This window comes from Ctenopharyngodon idella, chromosome 18 (assembly GCF_019924925.1).
Source record: "Ctenopharyngodon idella isolate HZGC_01 chromosome 18, HZGC01, whole genome shotgun sequence".
NCBI lineage: Eukaryota > Metazoa > Chordata > Actinopteri > Cypriniformes > Xenocyprididae > Ctenopharyngodon > Ctenopharyngodon idella.
In genome coordinates this window covers 26,710,481-26,734,105 of record NC_067237.1, presented here as the reverse complement: position 1 = coordinate 26,734,105, position 23,625 = coordinate 26,710,481, and the positions used below count along the sequence as shown (strand labels likewise).

General features: G+C 37.2%; 2 protein-coding genes across 7 annotated transcripts in view; one reads left to right on the top strand and one right to left on the bottom strand.

Annotated features, from left to right (window-relative positions):
• Positions 1-10,685, top strand: part of tbxas1 (thromboxane A synthase 1 (platelet)) — a 78,348-nt gene extending 67,663 nt beyond the window's left edge. For all 4 annotated transcript variants that reach the window (XM_051869780.1, XM_051869781.1, XM_051869783.1 and 1 more), the window contains 4 exons: positions 7,665-7,753; positions 7,874-8,011; positions 9,803-9,965; positions 10,096-10,685. In XM_051869780.1, the coding sequence (XP_051725740.1) occupies positions 7,665-7,753; positions 7,874-8,011; positions 9,803-9,965; positions 10,096-10,191 (486 nt within the window). In that variant the 3' untranslated portion in view covers positions 10,192-10,685. The remainder of the gene's footprint in view (positions 1-7,664; positions 7,754-7,873; positions 8,012-9,802; positions 9,966-10,095) is intronic.
• Positions 10,686-11,743: 1,058 nt separating this feature from the next.
• parp12a (poly (ADP-ribose) polymerase family, member 12a) lies at positions 11,744-23,467 on the bottom strand. Of its 3 annotated transcripts, XM_051869779.1 has the most exons (12): positions 23,061-23,466; positions 22,416-22,551; positions 21,851-22,115; positions 21,590-21,703; positions 18,087-18,219; positions 16,688-16,871; positions 16,404-16,524; positions 15,934-16,030; positions 15,750-15,837; positions 15,376-15,506; positions 13,462-13,613; positions 11,744-13,342 (listed from the first exon to the last, which is right to left on the bottom strand). In XM_051869779.1, exons 1-12 carry the CDS (start codon positions 23,372-23,374, stop codon positions 13,086-13,088), a joined length of 1,992 nt encoding a protein of 663 aa, XP_051725739.1. In that variant the 5' UTR covers positions 23,375-23,466; the 3' UTR covers positions 11,744-13,085. The 3 variants fall into 3 exon arrangements, with proteins under 3 accessions (XP_051725739.1, XP_051725738.1, XP_051725737.1); XM_051869778.1 differs by having other exon boundaries at positions 15,750-16,030; positions 21,590-21,700; positions 23,061-23,467; XM_051869777.1 differs by having other exon boundaries at positions 15,750-16,030.
• Positions 23,468-23,625: the final 158 nt, after the last annotated feature.

Below are 23,625 nucleotides of genomic sequence, written 5' to 3'. Positions count from 1 at the left end.
TTTGTATGGCTAGTCAACCATTGTGACCCGTCCCTAACAGCATCCTCAATGAACATGTAGGTACAATCTGTATTCTCTGAGAAACGTGGAATAATTTAATAGTCTGCATTGCTTGCATAATAAGTGAAGGTAAGCATTCCTGTCTGGCAGAGGCAAAGGTGACCGAAATTGTGTGGATTTGCATCCACCGTAATGAGCATTTTAGTTGCACTCTCTGGCAGAATCATGATGGCAAAAACCATTCATAATTGCTTTTGCGGCAGGGAGCCTCATGACCTGTCATTTGATTGTCCATTACGGCTGTATTTTCCTGCACATTGAGTCAAATTGAATAAAAGGTGTCCGGGTCTGTGGTGGGGGGTTAAATCCCGAAGGCCGTGCTGGGCCGTAATAGCTCTATCACAGACACATATGGCAGGGCCATGTGAAGAACGTAATGAGCATCAGGCACATGGATGAGACGCACGGCGGGTTCATGGCCTAACCAAACAGGCAGCCTTGATGAAGCCCAATCACTGAGATACACCGCTTCTATTCCCTTCTGTAGATTGGATATATTCAGTCTAAAATCTCCTGATGCTTTTCTAAACATTGGGCTAGAAACATTCAAGCCTTTTAAGCTTTTGAATTAATAAAAGGAAATGCACACGGAAATCCCACTCTTTAAAGCTAACCAATCAGCTGCAAGAATCCCAGACCACAATGCCAATGTTATTACAAAAATGTGTTTCATTTGGGTTTTGGTTTTGTGTAGAATTGGGTCCATCTGCTGTGGCTTTATTATTGTTTGTTTTCTCCACCATTGTGTTTTGGAAGCTCTAAGGTATTTTTTTATTATTATTATTATTTTTTTTTACATTTTATTTCTTTTTCATAATACTGACCCGTAATTTTTAGTACCTTGTAGTTATTCTCAAAGTGCTGCATATTTAAGTGCTGTTGAACTGAACTGTCTGTAATTCTGTCAGAGCAACAGCATAATTGTTGCATTAGTTTTATACCAGTACATATGTACTGTATGTTGTAATCTGCACAATTGAAATTTGATGTCCATAACTGACTGTCTGTTGTATAATAGCAAAGGAGGCTTTACCTTGGGATACGTTGTTTTCAAAGACAAACTTGACCTTTAGGGGCCATTTACGCAACACCGTTTTCAACAAAAAATGAAAAACTTTTTTATGCGTTTTGGCCGTTCATTTACACGACAACAGCATTTTGGGGGCCTGAAAACGCAAACTTTGAAAACGGGTTTCAAAGTGCAAGTTCTTGAAAAGAATACCATTATTGTCACTGTATAAACTACAAAAACATGAATTTGTGAAAACAATGACGTCATGTGCATTCATATTACCTGTTCAGTCTATAGGCACGTAGTGTTTTTTTACAAAGTGACATCGCCAGCTACTGGCCTGGCATGTATAATACAGCATTTTTAGTCGTTTTTGCAGATCCGTGTGAACGGGGATCGTTTTAACAATGTTAACGTCTGTATGCGAAAAATGCAAAGGAAATCTTTTTCATTTTTAGTACATCGTTGTCATGTAAACGTACACTCAGTCTCCAGATCCAGCATATATAGTCTCCTCCATTATTGGGTGCCGGTGGTTTTTCAGAAGGAGAGTTGTCCTCCATACAAAACTCACATTCTGACTCCATTCTGATATGATGCACTCACTATTCAGTCCATTCAGTTCCCAAAGAACTAAATCTATTATTTTTCTTATTGAATCTTCAGTTTCACTTAGAAATACTTCAATATGTCAACCAAAATTGTTTAAATTTTCAGACTTTTCTATGCCTGTGAGGCCCTGTGACTGGAGCTGGGACAAATTCTCCTCCGTCAACTATTCAGACCATGACAAAGTATTGATTTTCTGCTCAGGTGATTTTAATTAGGCATTTTTAATTAGTTTGCCTATTGTTTGTCCTTCATTCTGGAGTTCAGGCATTTGCCAGGACTGTATCATTCATACAGCCGGCCCACAGTCTTCTGACATAGGCTGTCTCTAGTTGATAAGAGCACAATCAATGTCTGTGACACTCCCTGCAATTAGCTTCCCTAATTAACCATTTGGCCAAGGAAATAGTCACTGCAGGGGGCTGATTTCCAAGCTTGAAGAAAACCAGAGGTGTTGATTCAGGAGTTTTAAAATTTACAATTTTAAACTGCCAAAAACCTGTTCATTTTGTGTGTGTGTGTATATATATATATATATATATATATATATATATATATATATATATATATATATATATGCCCTGAAATTAATGAATCTCTTTTGAGGAAGCCATAAAATTAAAAGCCATTAATCTGACTCTGAATAAATGGATTTAGTCTCTACTCCGTTTTACAGTGCTTTTTAAACCCTCACAAAATGGCAGGTTTTGAATGTACTGTTAAGATGTACGTGAACTGATATGATGCACAAATATCTGTGGTTTTAGAAACACAATAGGTTTTCCAGTCTATCTTCATCTGTTCCACACTATCAGAACACAATGCAAGATGAGACTCATTGTATTTATGTAGTAACGGCACCCTTGAGCCATCTCCTGTCTGAACATGCATGCCTCCATCACTATCAATAACAATAAATAACTCTTTCTGTGGAAACCCTTTAGGGATGGGCGAGATAAAGAGCCGTATTAACCATTCTCAACTCGTAGGTACCGTTCAACCAGCATTTTCTCATAGAACTGGAGGGCTACATTTACAAAAAGAGAAGGGGAGTAAAATGGGAAAATAACATAAAATTTAAACAAGTGCTTTTCAATTTGTGGGTTTGGAAAGGACACACATAGCAAGGAAAAAACATAAGAATGTAAAAATCCATTTTGAAAAAAATATAATTAGGTATACACTAGAGTTCAGAAGTTTGGGGTTGGTAAGATTTTTAAAATGTTTTTGAAAGAAGTCTATTATGCTCACCAAGGATGCATTTATTTGACAAAAATATGAAAATATTATTACAGTTTGGTTTATTTAAGGTTTTCTTGAATTTTCAGCAGACTATTTTCAGTCTTCAGTGTCACATGATCCTTCAGAAATCATTCTAATATACTGATTTTATCAAGAAACATTTATTAATTAATGTTAAAAACAGTTGTGCTGCTTAATATTTTGACAATATATAATAAAAATGAATAATGATAATAATAATGTGATTTTTAGGACATTTTTTGTTCTATAAATTTTGTTTCTGTGGTGGGTTGCCATTTGATGCCCAAAAAAAAAAAAAATCTGAAGCAAAACCAGTTGAGGACCACTGATATAATGTAGGCTATACGCTCATCCAGTTATGCAAAAAATTCCTATCACATTCTCATGCACACACATCATGGGCAGCTAGCCGTAAACAGGAGGTTAAATGTCTAAAATTCAAGAACTGATTGATTGCCTGTCTCCTCTATGACGTGAATGAAGGCAGAAGCATAAATAAGGGAGACGGCAGACGTGAAGAGGCAGGCTGCCTGCGCTCCAAGGCCTGCGAACACTTCACACACTCTCACGCAAGAGAAATGAATCTCATTTTCTGAAAAGAGGCTGATATTAATACCAAGGGGCACAGAAATATGCAGGGAAATGAGTTGTTTTAGCAGGGTGCTCCTTTGAACATGGCAAGGCTTTTTTTGTCTCTCTTGAAATGAATTTGAAGGAAACATTTGAGTATTTTTAGGTCAAATCATTTCTGAGGAGACCGCATTTCTTGTTTTATTAATTCCAATGGTATGGCCCTTTGGATTTTAATTATATGTACTATTAGTGTTTAAGTTAGTTTTTATATATAGGTATTGAGAATACATCTTGCAATGCGGAATGTGTTTGTTGTCACCATATGAGAACAAGGAAATGTGCAATTGAATTCAAAGCGTGCCTGTCGTGAATTTAGAAACATGGTAACATCTGAGAAATATCTTGATCTCTAAAGAAGGCCAATCATCAACATGTTTGAGGGTGAAGTGACTGTTAACATATTTAGACAAGGAAACAGATTTCACCCTGTCTAACATTTGCTTTGCTTGGTATTGGGTTTTTCTTGAGCTCTTCTTTAGGCCAAAATTGTTTGCAGTCTCTGATCAGTTGTTAATAAAGTGGCATTCAAGTCCTTACAGGAAGCTATTGCACATGCATTATAGCAACAATTTGCACAATCTATCATAGACATCAATCTTTGCACTGGGCTTTTGTTTGGTTGTTTGTTTGATGAAAGCTTAAAAAAGAATGAAAAAAGAGAATCAACCGAGACATGAAAAATTGGCTAGCCTGTCTACAGGGCTGTCTGACCTTGCTTTGTGATTTTAGAGGCATCAATGTGCATTCAGTGGAGTTAAATTTAGTCATACTTGAGGCTGCGAGTCAGAGAATAAACAGAGGGTCTGTCCTTTCGGCAGCAATACGGTGAATACTGTAGTTCACGTTCTCTCAAAGAAATGATTGAAATAATACAGAGTTGTGCCAACAGAATCAAAAATACCTCTTTTATACTGAAACAAATGGCACAGAAAGTCAAATATTGATCGCATTGTAGTTTTGGGCAGAGATTAAGCAAAAATAAATGTTAGATAAGCAGTACTGGTATTCTTACCAAAATTATCCATGGTCACTATAGTTTAGTCAGTAATTATTAGTGCTTGTGAAGGCATATGTCATTATTACTGTTACTTTATACTTACCATAGCTTCCAGCTTGTGTTATGAATAATACCTCAAATGCAGCTTGTTACGGTGAGATATGCTATTACTTTACTAACATAAAACTGAGCAAAACAGTCCCATTAATTTACATTTAAGGAGGGTCCTTCAGACAGTGAAAGAAACTTTCAGAATCTTTTTAGTTTAAAATGATTTTATGACTATAAACGATGGTAATTAGTGCAATTAGTAATTAGTGCGAAGTATGGTTAACGTGGTAAATTTATGTAGACATTTAATTCAAATTTAAGTCACATTATTGAAATTTCATGGGCAAAAATAAGATCCATTGTCAATAATGTAGTGTTATATGAAGCACCGCTCACACAAAAGTCATGTTCAAACCAAGCATCTTTATGTTGTTATCAAACTTTTTCAAAAAAATTCTCGATCGCATGGATTCCTATTGGAATGTGTACCACCATACACAGAAGGTTGCTGACCATTAAAATAACCTTTCATCCATCTTGCTGCCGACACTCAGCTACAGGATGTAGTGACAGATCACGTCCGCTCCACTGACTTCACTCCAATTGTTTGTCAATCCCGAAAGTCGCTCTTCATTTGCATAAAGTTAAACATATCTCAACTTTGTTGTGTCGCTTTTGTCGCCAACAGTCACTCGGTGGGTCTCAATCGGCCATCTTAAGTGCTGTCTCAATTGCAAAATCCTTCCAGTGTACTGAAACTTTCGCTCCTTAAAAAGTCCCACAATGCAGCGTGCAAACCAGGGAGCATTGATGCTCACTGTGTTCCCTTAACAGAAGTTCTGAAGTGCGAAACAAATCACGTGAGCCAACTCAATACCCATAATGACAAGCAATAGATGGTTTAAAAAAAATCAAAGCATCATTTAATTGACATACATCACTAGACAGGTACTGAACATAATCTAGCTAACATTTATAGTTACTGCTGAAATGTTACATATGTAACATAGTGTTGGCTACTTTAACACTGTCGCTGCGGGTTGTTTTTCATGTCCGCGGGTTGAAGCGACCCCAAATAACATGATATTTAGCTCCTGGAATGTGAATTTTACCAGAGGAACCCCACCAAAAATGCAGATTTTACCCCCCTGGAATGCGATTTTTACCGCGGGACCGGAGAAACCCCCCAAAATGCGATTGAGCTAATTTTGGGTTAGTTTTGAGTAGCATTTGGGCGGGTTTTGTTGTGAAAACCTGGCAACCCTGGTCACCATTGCCCCAAGGTGTAGTGAGCCAGGGTCCTTACCAGTGCCTGAATTCATGTACACAATATACTGATTCACGAGCTAGAGCTGATTTTACCCACCGTCGCTGGAAATCACCAGTGCTCCATTGAAAGGAATGGGATCATGTAGCTTTGTCATTGGCGGTTTGTGTGAGTTGCTTGTTCATTAAAAAAGCAGTGAAAGTAAAAGAGTGAGCGCAGCGAAGTGTAAAACAACGCATGTCACAGACACATTTTTAAAACTTGAACTTGAAAACATGGGGCAAATGTGCAAGATGCGACGGAACAGTGAAAAACTTGTTTAGCGCATGTTTTTATAGAAAAAAAAAAATAAAAATTTAAAAGCACTGCATTTGAATGCAAAACTCGTTCTTTGGGAAACGACCCTTACAAGTCTTAAAGGTGCAGTATGTAATATTGACAGCTAGTGGTTGAAATGGGTACTGCAGTCCAAATTAAAAATATTGGAGATGGTTGTTTCTCCCACCCCCTCCTCCTCAGACACTGTGTTGACGCAGGTTGCCTGATTGAGGACACACAACAGGAATGAGCGCAGTTGACAGTGGAAGGTGACAAGTGACTTACACTGTAAGTTGATAAGTTGATTTATCCACGTTTTAAAATGCCTCAACTTTTTAGATGGATGCTGAGGCTTTTTAGGTCAAGTAGAATCTGCGATCTCTGACCCAGTTCGTTTGCTGGCTTACGTGACTACAACACGCTGTGTTTTCCACTAGCTGGAAACCTGGGGTGTCGAAATACTATTGGGTAAATTGGCGGGATCACACAGACCAAAACAAAAACATATATTACGACACGGAACACACATTTCAAAGTAGAATAACTGGCTGTAGCATTGTTTTTCAACGAAACAAGTATGTGAACTTAGCATGTTTCCTAAATATCTGCAAACATATTATGGTATTTTTGTGCTTTAGTACAGTCTAAAAAATTACATACAGCACCTTTAAATCTGAGAGCACCTTTCAGTCCCTAGTGAGTCTGTTGTTGAAGAACATAACTATACCTCGTCTGCTGCAGCGAGACAAAGTGCTGCCCCTCTCACAGTGTTTCATCACTGCCATGTCACTCTACACTAGAACCACAATGACGCCCAACGAGAACTGACTACTGACAGTGTAGCCAGACAATAGGGGGGCCTGGCGCCTGTGCCTCTAGCGTGCCAGAATTTGCCCCTCTTCTCGCCCCGCTGCATCCTCTCATCTCTGCAACGGATGCTTTTACTGGTGGAACAGAGTGACTTTAGAGCAGCTAGTCATTTATAATGCCCACATTGCATGACTGAGGGCCTCAGAGGCCGAGGATGTGGGCAGAACTGTACGGGTGTGTGCTCAGTGCCTGACCCCTATTTTCACAGAGCCATGCAGAGATAGACTGCTTAGCACTGCCTGCTGGGCTGCGCTGCTTCGGTTTCAGTTCAAACAAATGCAAATAATTTATTTCTTTAAAGAAACTAGGCAGCTCTTAGGCATCTGTCTGTACATAGTTCTGTGATCTACTCATTTTTAAGACAATAAAAATATTGATCACAAAGAAAAAATATAAAAACAAATATGGTACAATATATGGTACATTTTGTTTTGATTTTGATTTTAAAAACTTTTTTATGTTGTGTAGAATAATCACTGATTATTGCTGCTGTGCTGCCACCTACTGGCCATATTTGGTAACTAAAAATATTTTAGTATAGGATTGATGTTGTCATCCTCAATATGTTTAATTCTCTTTTTCAGGAGACAGCAGATTACACTAATGTCCAGGAGCTGAAGTATTTAGAGATGGTCATATGTGAGTCGCTCAGACTCTACCCACCTGCATTCAGGTATGACAGCCACTATTTTATAACCGGTTCAGACACATTGGTTCTGGGCATTGAACTAGCAGCATGCACTTTTTCCCCAGAGTAATTCTTAAATATGTTGTTTTGTGTATTTCATCACAGGGTTGCAAGAGATGTTGAGCAAGACACTGTCGTGAATGGCCAGTTTCTGCCTAAAGGAGCATCTCTGGAAATTGCTACAGGTTTTCTTCACTATGACCCAGAGCATTGGCCCGAACCTAAGAAATTCATCCCGGAGAGGTGAAACTTATTTCAGTCAGTCCTTTCTAAGCAGAACAGTTTCTGTAACGATGATAATTTGTATCTATGATGTTATTATGGCTGTCAGCATTGCACAGCAACAGTGATACTAATGTGATACTATTTTTTCGTTTAAAAAAATTTTTTTAGGGTGTTTACATGACAACAACGTACTAAAAACGGAAATGTTTTTCCTTTGCTTTTTTAACGTACAGTCAAAACAATCCCGTTCACACAGATGACTAAAAACGCTGTATTATACATGCAAGGCCAATAGTTGGCCATGTCACTTTGTAAAGAATCATTACGCGCCTATAGAGTGAACACGTAATAAGCATGCCCACGACGTCACTGTTTTTTTCTCAAATTCACGTTTTTGTAGATTACAGTACATGGAGATGATAACGATATCATTTTCAAAAACTTGCACTTTGCAAGTTTGCATTTTCAGGCTGCCAAAACGCCGTTTTCGTGTAAATGAACGGCCAAAATGCATACAAAGTTTTCTGTTTTTAACTGAAAATGGTGGTGTGTAAACTGGCCCTAAGTTTACTGTAGTTACATATACATTACCATTCAAAAGTTTGGGGTCAGTAAGACTTTTTTTTTTAAAGAAATAATACTTTTATTCAGCAAGGAGGACACATTACATTGGTCAAAAGTGACAGTAAAGACATTTATAATGTTACAAAGGATTTCTTGATCAAAGAATCTTGAAAAAATGTTATCCTGGTTTCCACACAAATATTAAGCAGCGCAACTGTTTTCAATATAGATAATAATAAGAAATGTTTATTGTGCACCAAATCAGCATATTAGAATGATTTCTGGATCATGTGACACTGAAGACATGCTGAAAATTCAGCTTTGCCATCACAGGAATAAATTACATTTTAAAATATATTAAAATAGAAAATGATTGTTTTAAATTGTAATAATATTTTACAGTGAGGCGAGGGGGGCGTGGTTCAGCGGAGTCGGCAGCGGGAGAGAGAGTCAGGAGACGAACGGTGAGTGAGTGGGTTAAATGCAAATGACGAACACCTGTCTCTTGATCCTGTCTCAAGTCCAGCAGGGCCTGGTGTTGTTCTTGTTGCATGACCGCGAGGGAGGTGATAATCTCCGCAAATGGCGATCCGGAGGACGATTGCATGGCGGCGGCTTCCGTCTTCCTTCCCGGGTTTCGGCACCAGTGTAGCAAAGTTCAGTATTCAGGAAGGAAGAGGACAGGGTCGGCTTGACTACTGACTGCTTTTTATTTGCACTAATTCTCACAATTCAAAACAAAAGGGGTGCAGACAGGCACAAAGCGGTCACAAATCATTCAGAATTCTCTCACTCGTAGATCACCAGCGGGGCAGCAGTCAGTAGTCCGTCTCTCTCTCTCCCACTCCTGTTTCTCCTGGTGTTATATACTCTCTCCACACCAATTACTGAAACAAGAGACAGGTGTTCGTCATTTGCATTTAACCCACTCACTCACCGTTCGTCTCCTGACTCTCTCTCCCGCTGCCGACTCCGCTGAACCACGCCCCCCTCGCCACATACAGTATTGCTGTTTTACTGTATTTCTGAACAAATAAGGATCAGGAGACTTCTTTCAAAAACATTTATAAATGTTATCGTCCTCAAACCTTTGAACGGTATCTCACAGATTATCTTGTATTATTTCAAATCCTCTCTGTGGATGTTCTATAGATATTTTTCCACAAGCTGTACACATCTATTTCTCCATTTTGTTTGCATGCCTCCTGTGTGATATGCTCACAATGAACTCTGTATTTGTCTCAGGTTCACTCCAGAAGCCAAGGCCAGCCGGCACCCGTTTGTGTATCTGCCTTTTGGAGCGGGGCCACGCAGCTGTGTGGGTATGAGATTGGCCCAGCTGGAGATTAAAGTGGCTCTGGTTCACATATTTAGGACGTTTAACGTCGTGGCCTGCGAGGACACTGAGGTTTGTTATTGTTTAACTGAAAAAGTGCAGCTTTAGTATGCATGAAGGCCCTGTTTTCCAAAAATGTGAAGGTTTCCTGAGGGTATGAAACAGATGTATAAGCAATTATTTTCTCTTTTATGTCACACAGGTTCCTCTGGAATTAAAGTCGAACACCACCCTCGGACCCAAGAATGGTGTTTTTGTCAAAATCACCAAGAGGGAGAATTTTGAGGATGAGTCCTGATCTGGTTTCAGTTCTCAGCTGCACAGTCTGGTTCTAATCAAAATATTTAGAATCAAATTACTTATTCTGAAGTGATCTGACAAATATATCTGTGCTTATTGTTTGATTAAAACTGATTTCAACACTATTCATTTACAATGAAGGCACAAATGTAAGCAAGAGACAGTCTCAGCTAAAAGTGTCACATACTGTATAGTATATTTGATAAAAGGAACTGGGATGAGACGTCTCACCTTATTGCGCACAAGGTATATGATTTTATGTTGATTATACTGTTATGTATTTTATATATTGCATAAATATACAGTTCATTATCAGAATAATGAGATTATTAAGGTTCAGGGTATACAAAGTGCTGTGGCATTAGCTTAGCTCATTAAGTTGAATGTGATTGTTTACTCAGGGTATGAACAGTAAACTTTGACGACATATTCAAATGATTTGAAATATTAAAAGTATAACAGATCACTAAATAAATGGTTTATCAGTCAGTATACATGTATTTATCTTTAATTACACTGCATTGATAAGCGTCTTAGACCTACACATGAAAGGAGTGTGTGGTGTGAATGTTATGAGCTTTAAACCACTGTGCTTTTAGATAGAACTCTGCGAGAGTTTGTTTTGTTTATAAAACCAACTTACTGTCAAAGTGGACGGTTCTTGGCCTGAAAAAGCCGCTAAGTGGACCAGAGTCTTCAAGGCCGGATTTTCAAGACTTCACTTCTCAGTCTTCCACCAGGGGGCGCAGTGACTCACCAATAATATCTTGTCTGTCACAGACCTGACCTGCGCCACGTCCTCTAATGATTTCCCGGTAAATGTTCTACTTCCCCTTGCCAGTTTTTCAATGCATATTTGAGCAATAATATTTAGCATTTGTAAATTTTTAACTACAATTTAAGTTGCGATTTTGTTTTGGGTATTAAATGCTGCAAATCTTTCATAGTTATTTGTCAAACTGTATTGTTTATAGCTGTGCTGTAATTTGCATATCAGCATTTTCCCAAGAAATGTGATGGGTGGAAACAGTAAGCAAAAGTTCAAAGTCAAATACTAACTGAAAGACTGACATAGATAAAGGGATAGTTCACAAAAATAAAATTTTGTAATTATGAATTTGGCCTAAACACAAAAGGTAAACGTCTTAATGCACCATAGAAGTGGTTTATACGACTCGTGCACTATATTTTAAGTCTTCTGAAGCCATGCGATAGCCACCCACCCTACATTTTCTTAGCACATTCATGAGTAGCAATTTTTGATTTGATTTGAATTTAGTCAGATCTTTTCTGAATCAGCTGATGCAAATAAAGTTCAGCTTGCCGCCTCAGAATCAGAGCTTTATTCGCCAGGTAAGGAATTTGTTGTGGTTTTCTACAGGAGCTCTTGGTACACACAGACTCGATCCAACCACATCTGTTTCTGATGACAGAATTTTCATTTTTTGGTAAACTTATTTTAGTTGGGCTGTTTTATATATTTATTTATATAAATATATTTCTAAATAATAATAATAATAATGAAAATAATAGTACAAAGTACCGGTCTGTAACAGTATCAGTACTTTAATTCCTTCCTCCTCATTGAACATAAAAATACATAAAACATCAATTAGTAATGCTTGAGTAATTCAAGGGCTTGGGTAATGCTCAATGTTTTTACAATTCTCAACTACATCATTTACTCTTCATATACCGCTTTAAAATCTAGTGCAATAAAATTGAATTACTGATTGATATATACTTAAGTGATAAGCCTTTGACTATACAACTGATCAGGTATTAAAAACTTTCTCAGTGCCAAAGCCAACAAGGAAATTATTGCAACTACTATATAAATACATAAAATCCAGTTATTTTATTCCTGCTATATCTGCCACAGATGGTTTAGTAAAATTAATTATGATAATACACAATTACCCAATATGTAATACCCCACAAACGTGTTCTTGAAAGACAATACTTTAAATGCCCAAGAGTTGTAGATTATGGAAATGTTCAGTGATGTTAAAGTCCCCCTGTGGTGAAAATCAAGTCTTTAATGTTTATATGTCTAGGTGTTTTTAATATGCTTTAAGACAAACCATGTACAAAGTCAAAACCGTTGCTGAGTATTTTCTCTTTAAAACTGCAGTGATCTAAAGACAGTTTCAAAAATGCGGTTTGAAATCACTGGTGTTTGTGACATCAGCTTTAGCATATCATTAACTGACCGTGCAAGGGAGTCTCAAAAGAAGGCAGGTTATCCCGGTATATTTTTCTGTTGATATGAAAAATCGGGTAGATTTAGCAATATAGCGGGTGTATTACGATGAACTATGTGCCTTTCTCCACTTCTAAGTTGTTTGAAGCGTTTCTAAGGATATTGATTGTTAGAAGACAGCTGTCTGATTCTGAGATGAAGAACGGGAACATGGTTTGTGTAACATTAGCAACTTATTATGGCTGTTTGATAAAGTAGTCAAACAAGGCTAATCATATTAATTACCGTCAGACATTGTAAAAAGCGATACCATTGTGAAACCTCAGTAAGTTGACCGAGTGGATCTCTGAGCTCTTGCGAGTGAGTGGAGGCGAGGCTAATTATCATATTCATAGATCTGCGTGTAATAAATGAAGCAAGCATGTAGAGTTACATTCAAGCTATTTTAAAAGGCATTAAGAATTTTCTTCACAGGAAAAAAAAAAACCTTTAACTATGTAATTTTGGTGATCAAAGATGAGTTTTAACGGATAGAATTATTTACTACAGGAGGACTTTAACATGAATTGTTTATGTAACAGGACATTCAGAACTATTTCAAGAATTAAGTAAACAAACAGACCTGCTTTACGTTATTAGAATGTTTAAATGTATCAAATATATTTAAAAATATTTTGATACTATACAAATTAAGAGTATTCAATGATGTACTCAGGATAGATCTGGAATTTCTCAAACACAACAAAAATGGCCGGGTTAGTCTCATTGTCAACACAGCTGTCGTAAAAGCTTTGACTGTGGGGTTTCTGTGGAGGACGGAGTAAACTACAGTTACCCCTTGTGAAGTCTCCGACTAGCACCAGTGCCACAAACATCTTCTTGGTCTTGCCGTTCCTGGATTTTGCATATCTGTCAGAGTATAAGGCATCTCTGGCAAAATAGCTGCCTGTTAATCATTAAAAATCAATTCAGAAACAGACAATAGTATTTAATAATAACATTCATTGTACATAATATGATGAAGAGCAGTTATATGCTGCAAAGAAGAAGAAAATGTACAAATACCTTTCCCATAACTTGTCCCATGACTGCCACAGATCCTCCAGTCAAAGTTCTGCTCACAGATGGCCTCTATGTAAGACTCATCCGTACCATGGAAAAGGTAACGCTGGTCCACACCACTCCCTCCATTCTTCAAATTCATTTGTTCTTTTTGCCTAGAAAAAAAAAACATAAACAAGATCAATAAACCGAATATACCATATTCAAAATACTATTACTACCCGCTTAGAATGTAAATATTTATTCATACTTGTACAGTACATTATACAAAGTGTATTTGGATACTTAGGCCACACTTCATTTACATTATTTAATTAACATTAAAGTCGGCATGAAACAAGTTGCAATCGTCTTTTTTTCCCTATTGTGACGTATATTCGAGTCAGGGTTTCCAGGTTTTCACAACAAAACCTGCCCAATTACTACTCAAAACTAACCCAAAACTAGCCCAGTCACGTTTCAGGGGGTCCCCGATAAAAATTGCGTCCCATGGGGTAAAATCCACATTTTTTTGGTGGGGTAAATATCAGCATTTTTTTTTTTTTTTTTTTAAGAAAAACAGCACCAGCACATTTTTGAAGCAAAATACAAAGAAATTATTATTACTCTATACTCATCCTTCTAAATATTAAATGATTTCAATGACTTCTTCAAGTGTATGATTAAGCAGCTATTTTACCTTTCATCTTCAATCACTAGACTGTACCTCTTACTGTGAGTGAGAACATGTTATCAGTATGTTGTGGTGAAATATCCTGCTCAACCAACTTCAACCTTGAAGTTGTATCCGTGTATGTGCGCTAGTATTTTTTGTTACAGATCCTATATTGGAGAGGTGGACAAACTGGCACCCAGAAACGCATATCTGTGACCAGGTCACTTCGTGCCTAAACCATGGTCTTGGTGTCATCCGGATAATCGATGGAGATGTGCTTCTGCCTATCAGTACATATGTGTTTATCTGTTTCTTAGCCAATCAGAATAATTCAACCTGAAGTAATGACTCTGTAAAGAGTATAATTGCTGCTGCATTGAATGTGTACACAGAGCGGCCTACAAACTCCTTGTGAGTGTTGAAGCTGATTTCTGCTGATGAAACTGCAAACTATTCTTCAGTAAAATTTTCTTCAATTTATTTATTTTTAACTGTGACTCCTGGTCTTCATTCATCATACCTGGTCATTGGGTCATTAACTGCAAATTCCCCTACATGGTCATCACACATTCATGGAACATGTTCATAGTTAAAGTGATAAACTACGTGTGTGATCTTGAGGGGTAATGACTTCATACATTTACTAAAATGGCTCAAAAGTGAAGTTAGTTCTGTCATGACAACTCTCGGAGTGTTTGGCATGGTAACGGGTATGACAATGTTGATATGTTTGGTCTTGGCGGAATAGATCTGCTATGCTGCTGCTGCTGCAAGTACAGGACTTGCTACTGCTAAAACATACACGACACACTGCTGTGAGCAAGACATGCTGCTGCTGTACAATATAGCGTTCATGAATTACCCGTAGTAGATCTATACAGGTGGAGCTGGGGAAGGTGGAGGGTGTCTGATACACACTGCACTGCTAAGGCAATGCTACCAAAGTATTTTGAAGGTTAAGCATGCAAGCTCATTGGCTACTGATACAGCAGGAACCAATCAGCTGTGCCCTATAGATGTGATTAAGAGCAGGTTAAGTTAAAGGACCTATTAGCCTGTGCCATCTAGAGTTTCATTACAGAACTTTGTATTTCTGAGAAAAGCTCTAGCATCATTTCTTTGCAGATCCAAAAGATCTGATTGTCCAAAATGGTAGTTTTTACAAATACAGTATCGCTTAAGTACAATATGTAATTTTCTTACAGTAAAGTCATGTTGTTTTTCTAGTGAAATGTTATGAAGAAATATAAGAAGAAACATACCACTGAAAGACCTTCCAGAGAGAAGGATTCTGCACCCTCTCAATGCTGCGAATGATGCGTTTGGGCATTGTTCTATTAAACATTGATCCCACCCTTTGGTACTCCTTGGAAGAGCTTTGCAGAGGAATAATCTGAGGAAACATTACACTGTTTTACAGTAGTTTCAGAAATTCACTATAATTACATGACATACTTTGATAACAAACATAAAAACTAAGTGATGTTCTACATTTGTAAGTTGCTTTGGATAAAATGCTAAATGAGTAGTAAGAGTAATACTAATTTTCATCTACAGTATAACCCTAAGTACAGTACAGAATTGATTCCCATAGCGTTTAATAATTGCTTGACCTCAATGAGATTGGACTATGTACCTTGTAGGTGAAGCTAGGAAGAGCTCCTTTGTCCCAATAAGGAGGAACTTCCACAGAAGAAGATGCTGAGCTGTCTGAAGACTCGCTTCTAATTAAAACACCATATACTAAAGTGCACTGGACAACAAATAAATCATGTTTAATGTGTGTGCATGTGATGGACAAATGGTACAGTATATCATACCCCTTGATTTTGCTCTTAACATCTTCAGCAGAAACAAAACGTGGTCTTCTTCTAATGTCTCTTACAGTTTTGTACTTCACATTTTGCTGGCACATCTCTGAAAATGATTTGTCAAAACATCATGTCAAACACTGTTGTTTACTCCCATAAAAAAGTTAATGTCAATGTTGCATAATTAAGTACTAATCTTATTTTAGTAATTTTTATGTATTTTTATGTATATTTTATTTTAGCTTTATTTTTATATTCTCAATTTTGTTATAATCTAGGTTTAAGTAATTTTATGTGCTTTTTGTCATTGTTATTAGTTATTTCATATTTCTTTTTAGCTTTTTTTTTTATTATTTCAGTGTTAGTTTTTAATCTAATATTTAATATTTATTTTATTCTAATATTATTTCAGCTTTATTTCAATAAAGAAATAAAGAAACGGTTTAGTTTTCGTTAATAGTAACAACACTGTTAAGTACCTTTAAATTTGAGGATGTATTGATGGTTCTGTGAAGTGAATGTGATCTCCTTTTCACTGTCAGCCAGGTAATGTTTCTCGAGGTCTTCTGAGGTGACTGATGCCACGAGTTTAGAATCTTCCTGTAAGAGTCAAACAATAACTGCTGTGAAATTTAGTTAAAAGCTAACATATTTACACTGTTATGTATAATTTTACACTGTTATGTATTATGTTATGTACAATATTACACTGTAAATGTATTATTCTTCAAGAACAGGCTTTAGAATCGTTTGTGTCACTGACCCCTTTGCCATACTCCGTCCAACCTCCCTTGTCATTCCTCCAGTACCAGATCCATTCAGTGGTCAGAATGAAATGGGGTGGTTTAGTAACAGAAGATGCTGTGGACAGCCGACGGATTTCTGACACTCCGCAAGTCATTGACATAAAGTCCACTACCTGATTTCCCGAGCTGCTCTGGATAATACTGCAACATAGAAAACGCAACAAGTGAGGTAAAAGGTGTTATAAAAATCATGATAAACCACTATACAATTTCTGGCCACTGCAGATACACACGTACAACATGTACAATCTTTAATTGGGCACTATTTTCCTCCTCATTAATAAAGTTTTGCATATAAAGAAATGACTACTAAAAGTTGAAACATTGCATGTCACATCACTAACTTAATAAAATACTTTTTATTTTACATGAAGCGGGTCTCATCATAGGAGCAGACATAATATGTCTGACATATTACAATCACATGACCAGATGAATATTAATCATTTTATCTCAGTAACCTTCCCTCTTATAGAGTACCTCAGGGATGACGTGTTTTTGTAGGCAAAACCCGGAAGCGAGTTAGCATTTTAGGACTTCCGGTTCCATCGTCATAAAGTCTATGGGTTTTTTGAATGGGTTTTTACTAAATCGCCTGAAATAAGGTTTGTGGATAACAAAGCCTCTAAATATTTTCATGTTTTGATCTATGACATAAAACACACCAGTTATAACCCGCTTGTGATTTTTTTTAAACCTTTATTGTGTCTTAAAAACGGCGGTTGCTAACAAATTGCTAAAAGGGACTACTTCCTTTGGCGGGGACTTTAGACGTCATCATAACAAACAGGACATTTGGATAGCATTTCTTATGAAAAAGTGGATAAGTATTCATAATCAGCGAGCATGTTTTTAAATAAAGTTGTTTTTTTAAATTAAAGTGTGAGGAAGCTTGGTGGTGGTGACGTTGATCCGCAACCATGGTGTGCTGTAATCCGTTTATAGCCTACAGTTAGCTTTTTATATCTGACGACTTTATTTAGGCTTCAAAATGTATAGATGTTGTGTTAACTTGTAAAGATTATCTTGATAAACAACGTGTAAGTGTCATAACTCTTTGTTAAACACAGAGCTTATTTTTTGCGATTTTCCAAAAGTCTATGGGAAAAATGAATTGGCTTTCGATCGAGGGAACCCGTGCGGGTTGGCCTACAAAACTTCCGGGTTGCCCTACAAAAACACGTCATCCCGGAGGTACTCTATTGGACACAAAATAGAATAATCACAACTGACAAAGCATTTCTAAAGTGGCATCAGTAACTTTGGGAAGTGATGAAACGCTAGATTTAAAAATTTAATGTTATTAGAAAATCCATTAAAATACCACCGAGTACATATATGTGTATCTATTTATACCACAGAACATTAGCTGGACTGCAGTATTCCTTCTCAACCTCCTCTTCATTCAGTAAGTCACCCCATGTAGTTCCATCCTTCTGTAATATCTGCCATTTATAGGGTAGATGGTGGTGAAAACGGGCACACTTGTCTAGAGGAACACAAATGATGGGATGTCAAACACATTGCTTTGAGAAGAAAAAACACTTAATCAAATGGGTTTCTTGTTTAACGTAAAGATGTTCTCAAACTTTTTTGGTCCCATTTTCTAAATGGTTAGTTCACACAAAAATGAAAATTCTGTCATTAATTACTCACCCTTATGTCATCCACACCCAAAAGACCTTCGTTCATCTTCAGAACACAAATTAAGATATTTTTGATGAAATCCGAGAGGTTTATGCCTCGTCCATAGACAGCAATATAATCACCACTTTCAAGGTCCAGAAAGGTACTAAAAACATTGTTAAAACAGTTGACGTGACTACAGTGGTTCAACCTTAATTTTTTTACTTTTTGTGTGCAAAAACAAAACAAAAATAACGACTTTATTCAACAATGTCTTCTTTTCCCTGTCATTATCCTTACGCAGCTGACGCAGTAAGCACAGTGAACGTGTGATGCTGACGCGGGAGCTGGCCAATAATGAGTCTGCGTTCTGATGTAGAACCTGGAAGCGCTGGGCGTAAACAACGTATGAGAATGACACAGAAGATGTATGTTTTTGCGCACAAAAAGTACTCTCATTGCAATTAAGGTTGAACCACTGCAGTCACGTCGACTATTTTAACAATGTCTTTAGTACCTTTCTGGACCTTTAAAAAAGTGTTGATTATATTGCTGTCTATGGATTTTTCATTTTTTTGGGTGAACTAACCCTTTAAGTACCATAATTTTTGTTCCCCTTCACCCCCACATAACAGAATTGGGGAGAAATACCTTTGTGTCCAGGTCACACTGAAGCACGCATTTCACTTTTTTAAGTTATTATTATGCATATTTTATTTTATTATTTTGCATATTTTATTCTGGACCTTTAAAAAAGTGTTGATTATATTGCTGTCTATGGATTTTTCATTTTTTTGGGTGAACTAACCCTTTAAGTACCATAATTTTTGTTCCCCTTCACCCCCACATAACAGAATTGGGGAGAAATACCTTTGTGTCCAGGTCACACTGAAGCACGCATTTCACTTTTTTAAGTTATTATTATGCATATTTTATTTTATTATTTTGCATATTTTATTTATGGTATAGAAAACTATAAAATTATGCTATTTTTTTGTTTTTTATTTATGCTATATAATGTAAAATAAATATATTTTAAATTTTTAAGGTTGAGAAACTCTTTGCTGCACCAGAATATGCCTACTTCCATAGTTCATACTATATAGTATGCGAAAAACTGTACACCAAAAAAAAAAAAATTTAGTATGTCTAAATTCATATAATCCTAAAAAACAGTAGGCGAAAAGTACCCAGATGGCCTACTACTTCTGCCGAGATTCTGGAGTGCATGTTCGATGGACACTTTACCATCCCATGAAACCACGGGAGAGGGAGAAGAGTTACGAACAGCAGTGAAGCGACGCAACTGACAATGGTAGGTCACGTGACAGTGACAATACATGTAGGGGAGAGCGAGGTAAGATGAGCCAGTGGGTAAGTTGACCCACCCCCTGTATCTTAGCAACCGTACCATTTTATTGTCATGTGACCATGTATTTTAGAACCACCCATCATTTCTGCCAGACTGTGAAAAGGAGAAGCACATGGGAAGAGTGGAAGTCACTTATTTACTTTAAAAACAGTTTTTGGCTTGTCAAAGTAAAATTTTAACATAACAGATGTAATGGCCGTTACATCAAAGCAAATTTGTCCAGGTCTAAAACTATTTATGATGCATATTGGTGATTTAGCAACGTATAAAACCATGCAAGTCATTTAGCTAAATATTATTCTGAATTGGTAAGCTAGCTAGCTTTTCCTAAAATGGCAGCTATGGGGCAAAGTGAGCCAGCGTTTTAACTTACCCCACCATAAGGCAATGAATTTAAGTTAAATCTGAACTATAAACTGGTGTCATTTCAATGTATTATTGTGCAACTGGTTTAGTTTAATTTTATTTTTGAGTTTATTTGATAGGAATAGTGTACAAGTACACCAAATCCTTCTCTGATACGAACCAGAAGATGTTTAATCATATATATCTTTCCACCTGTAGTCTCTAATGGCCTAACATGGTCGACATTGCAGAAAAACTACCATGTCAAGAACCTTTTGACTAAAATGTTTATTAGTTTCAGTGACATTTATTCATTCTTACTTAGTTTTTATTTAATTTTACTCAACAAACTCTGTTTAGTCTGTTTATATGAAGGTTACAACTTTGGTGTTCAACATATTGTTTCAGAAATGCAAACAATTAAACATACTGAAATTTCAACTTCATTTGATTGGTTTTATGTTGTTTAATTTAGCTTTAAAAAATAAATATTTGTAAAATATTTTTACAAAGAATATTTGTAAAAGGAAATGTGATTATTAAATTAGTTTTTAAAATAGGTACATCATCTTTAAAATTTCACATGGGTTTGATTCAGATTCAGTTAGATGGTCAGTTTACACCCACCAACTGACTCGGCTCAACTTACCCCTGACCTGGGGTAAATTGAGCCAGAGGAACACTTTTTTTTAATAAGAAGCCATATTTTTAGAACCCTTTGTCATAGATGTATTCTGATCATTTAAAGTGATAAGAAACATCCTGAAATTACTTTAAATACTTCCATTGTACCAAAGTCCCTTTAAGACAAGTCATTTCACTCGGCGGCCATCTTTGAAACGCCGCTCGGGCATCCTGGGCATCATGCAGCTCCTATCTCTTTGAATGGGGAAACATCAAATTCTCCAAAGCTGTTTGCCAAGCTTTCGATTAAATTTCATATTTGAAATCACCAATGAAATCTGACAACAACTGTCTCATAAATTTGTTTTCCAAACGCTCAAATCATGACAAAAAAAACCAGTATTTAGGCTGGATCAAGCTAATGCGCATGCGCAGACCTAAATGCGCGTCTCCTGTGCCTCATTTCGGAGGCGCGAGTCTGACTGTTTCTATAGAAACCGGTGCTTCTAACGGCCGCTGCAGTGACGCGATGACTTTACAGGTCGGCGATTGGCTCTTATTTTGAAGGCGGGACTTATTCCGCCATATTGAGCGTTACACTTTCTCCCATTCAAAACAATACGAGTGACATGTCTTGTGTTATTCTATAGTCTTTGATTGTACTTCTGCCTCATTTTCCCTTATCTTGAGGACCACATAAGTAAAAAATGGCTCATCTTACCCCACTCTCCCCTATGTATGTAGTACATTCAAATTTCTACCCATTTTCATACTAAACAGAACGTTTACAGCCGTAAAGTAAGTTTCAAACAAAATGTAGTACCTACTAGACATGTGATTTCGGACGCAGCTCTTGTTTGTGATTAGCATTAAGGATATTCACTGACATCACCTTTGAAGCTACATCCAGTGCGTATGAAAAAGAGACAGATTTCATTTTGATCCGCTTCACTGATAGAGCTACTGGATTTGTGTTTGGTGCGTCCTCTCACTGCTGGTAGAGCTGCTGTCCAGATAGAAAACAGAATGGAATGAGACACGGAGGAGAAGTACAAAACAAATAGAGCAGTAATATACAGCTATTTTTGTTCAGTGCAAAATAATGTGTGCTAAATACATAAACAGAATCAGTGGCTCTTTTGTTTTCATTTACCTGTCTCACTTTTCTTGAAAGCGGAAGAAGCAATTAGTAACTTGCTCTTGTAAAGCCTGAGGAGTTTGCTCATGTTTTCTGGACCGAGTCCTCGGGCATTCAGAATTTTCAGGGCATTTGCATCAAAGCTGTGGAGCCTTTTGCAGCCTTTTCCAAACTTACAGTCATCCTGCAGGAAGTGCTGGCAGAGGTGCAGGTTGGTACACTTTGTTTGATATTTGCAACTGCCATATTCACCAATCCCCTTGTTGTAGTGGGGGCACACCTAGACAAATCACAAAAGATGAGAGTCACATACTGTAGTCACTATGTGAAAATAAGTAGATGTTGTGTGTGTTCGGCCATCCTGGGTCAGAGTACACAGCTTCTGTAATCACTTCCCTTGTTATGCAGAGTGAGACATGCCCATGCAGAGGAAAGGTTAATGTTTACAATCTAGATATATTAAAGTCAAATTAGAAATGTTCTCCCTCCCTCAAATGCCATCCAGAGTCTGATATGACTTTACAAGAGTCACCTAAATAAAGAATGAGCTAAATAGCAAACCTGATTAATAGATATTTACCTCTGGAAGTAATGAAGGGTCATTTTGAAGCAGAAGTTGAAACAACTCTCCACTCGCAAGGCCATAAAGATCGTTATTTTTCAGGAGGTCAGAATTATGTGCTGATGTCAAGTCATGGGAATTTTTGCATTTTGCCCTAAGAATGAAAAATAAGGCAAATTAAATATATTTATATAAAGTGAAACTGTATGTTCTACCATAAACAGATAATCTAAATATAACACACAGAGTTGTTATATAATTGTGTAATTTCCAAACAAGTTGTAATTGTGTCTAAGCAAAAATTGTGTAAATATTATTTTGTGTAAATATGCATATATTTAGTATGTATGCTGTAGTCCAATTATTGCTGGCACCTATTCCAACTTTACTGGTTCTTAGAGTAAATATTGTAACTATTTGTGAGACAAGAATTGATACTGGTAACATTTCTCATCTTACTAGCTTCAACTGGTTTTTTACTCATTATACAGGTATGTAATGACTAATCAAATAGTACTAACACAAACACGGAAGCTAGTTAGTTTTAAGGAAGACACGTTGAAAAGGCGTATATATCTTGTCTCTATCTAAAAGTTTATGGCATATACTTGTACATATTTATAACAACTGGCTGGCCTAAGAGGGAACTCAAAGTTTACTTACCCAAATCTGCAATTTCCACATACAAAGTACCTGCAGAGGTGTAGTTCTTCACACCCGGTACATTTGTCATTTTTACACACTCGCAGTGAGGTTTTGGCTAAGATCAGGCTGTCAGCAGCTGGTATGGAGCTTCTGGGATTCGAGCCTTCATCCTGAATTATAACAAACCTCTGGTGATCATGGAGCACCTGAGACAAAACCTGATCCGCCACCGTGAAACTCTGCCGTAAATTCCTCTCGACTTTACCATAGTCCGTACAGCCTTCATGTTTGCAGAGAAAGTTAAATATGTGTCTAGAGACGATAGACGTCATTTTCGTTGATGCCGTCAACAACAGTATTAGTTTTCACTGCTTAGGGTTTGGCCGATGTTTTGGGGCATTTAAACGGAAACGAAAGCGAAACTGATGCTGGTCTTTGGCGCCCCCTGCTGCCTGCAACCATAGATATACCACCATTGCCTTCGACCGCTCCAGAGTCTAGACACGTCAGTGCGCTCGCCATCTTGGAACGGTCAACTTCAGCGTCTCGTCGCTCACAGTAAAAATCAATGATGCGCAGCTTC

Excerpts from the sequence above, each read along its gene's own strand:
- parp12a (XM_051869777.1), bottom strand. The coding sequence starts at position 23,374 with ATGACGTCTATCGTCTCTAGACACATATTTAACTTTCTCTGCAAACAT. Across the intron at positions 22,552-23,060 it reads TGTGGAAATTGCAGATTTGG|GGCAAAATGCAAAAATTCCC; the intron begins GTAAGTAAACTT and ends TTTCATTCTTAG. Across the intron at positions 16,525-16,687 it reads GGACGGAGTATGGCAAAGGG|GAAGATTCTAAACTCGTGGC; the intron begins GTCAGTGACACA and ends TGACTCTTACAG.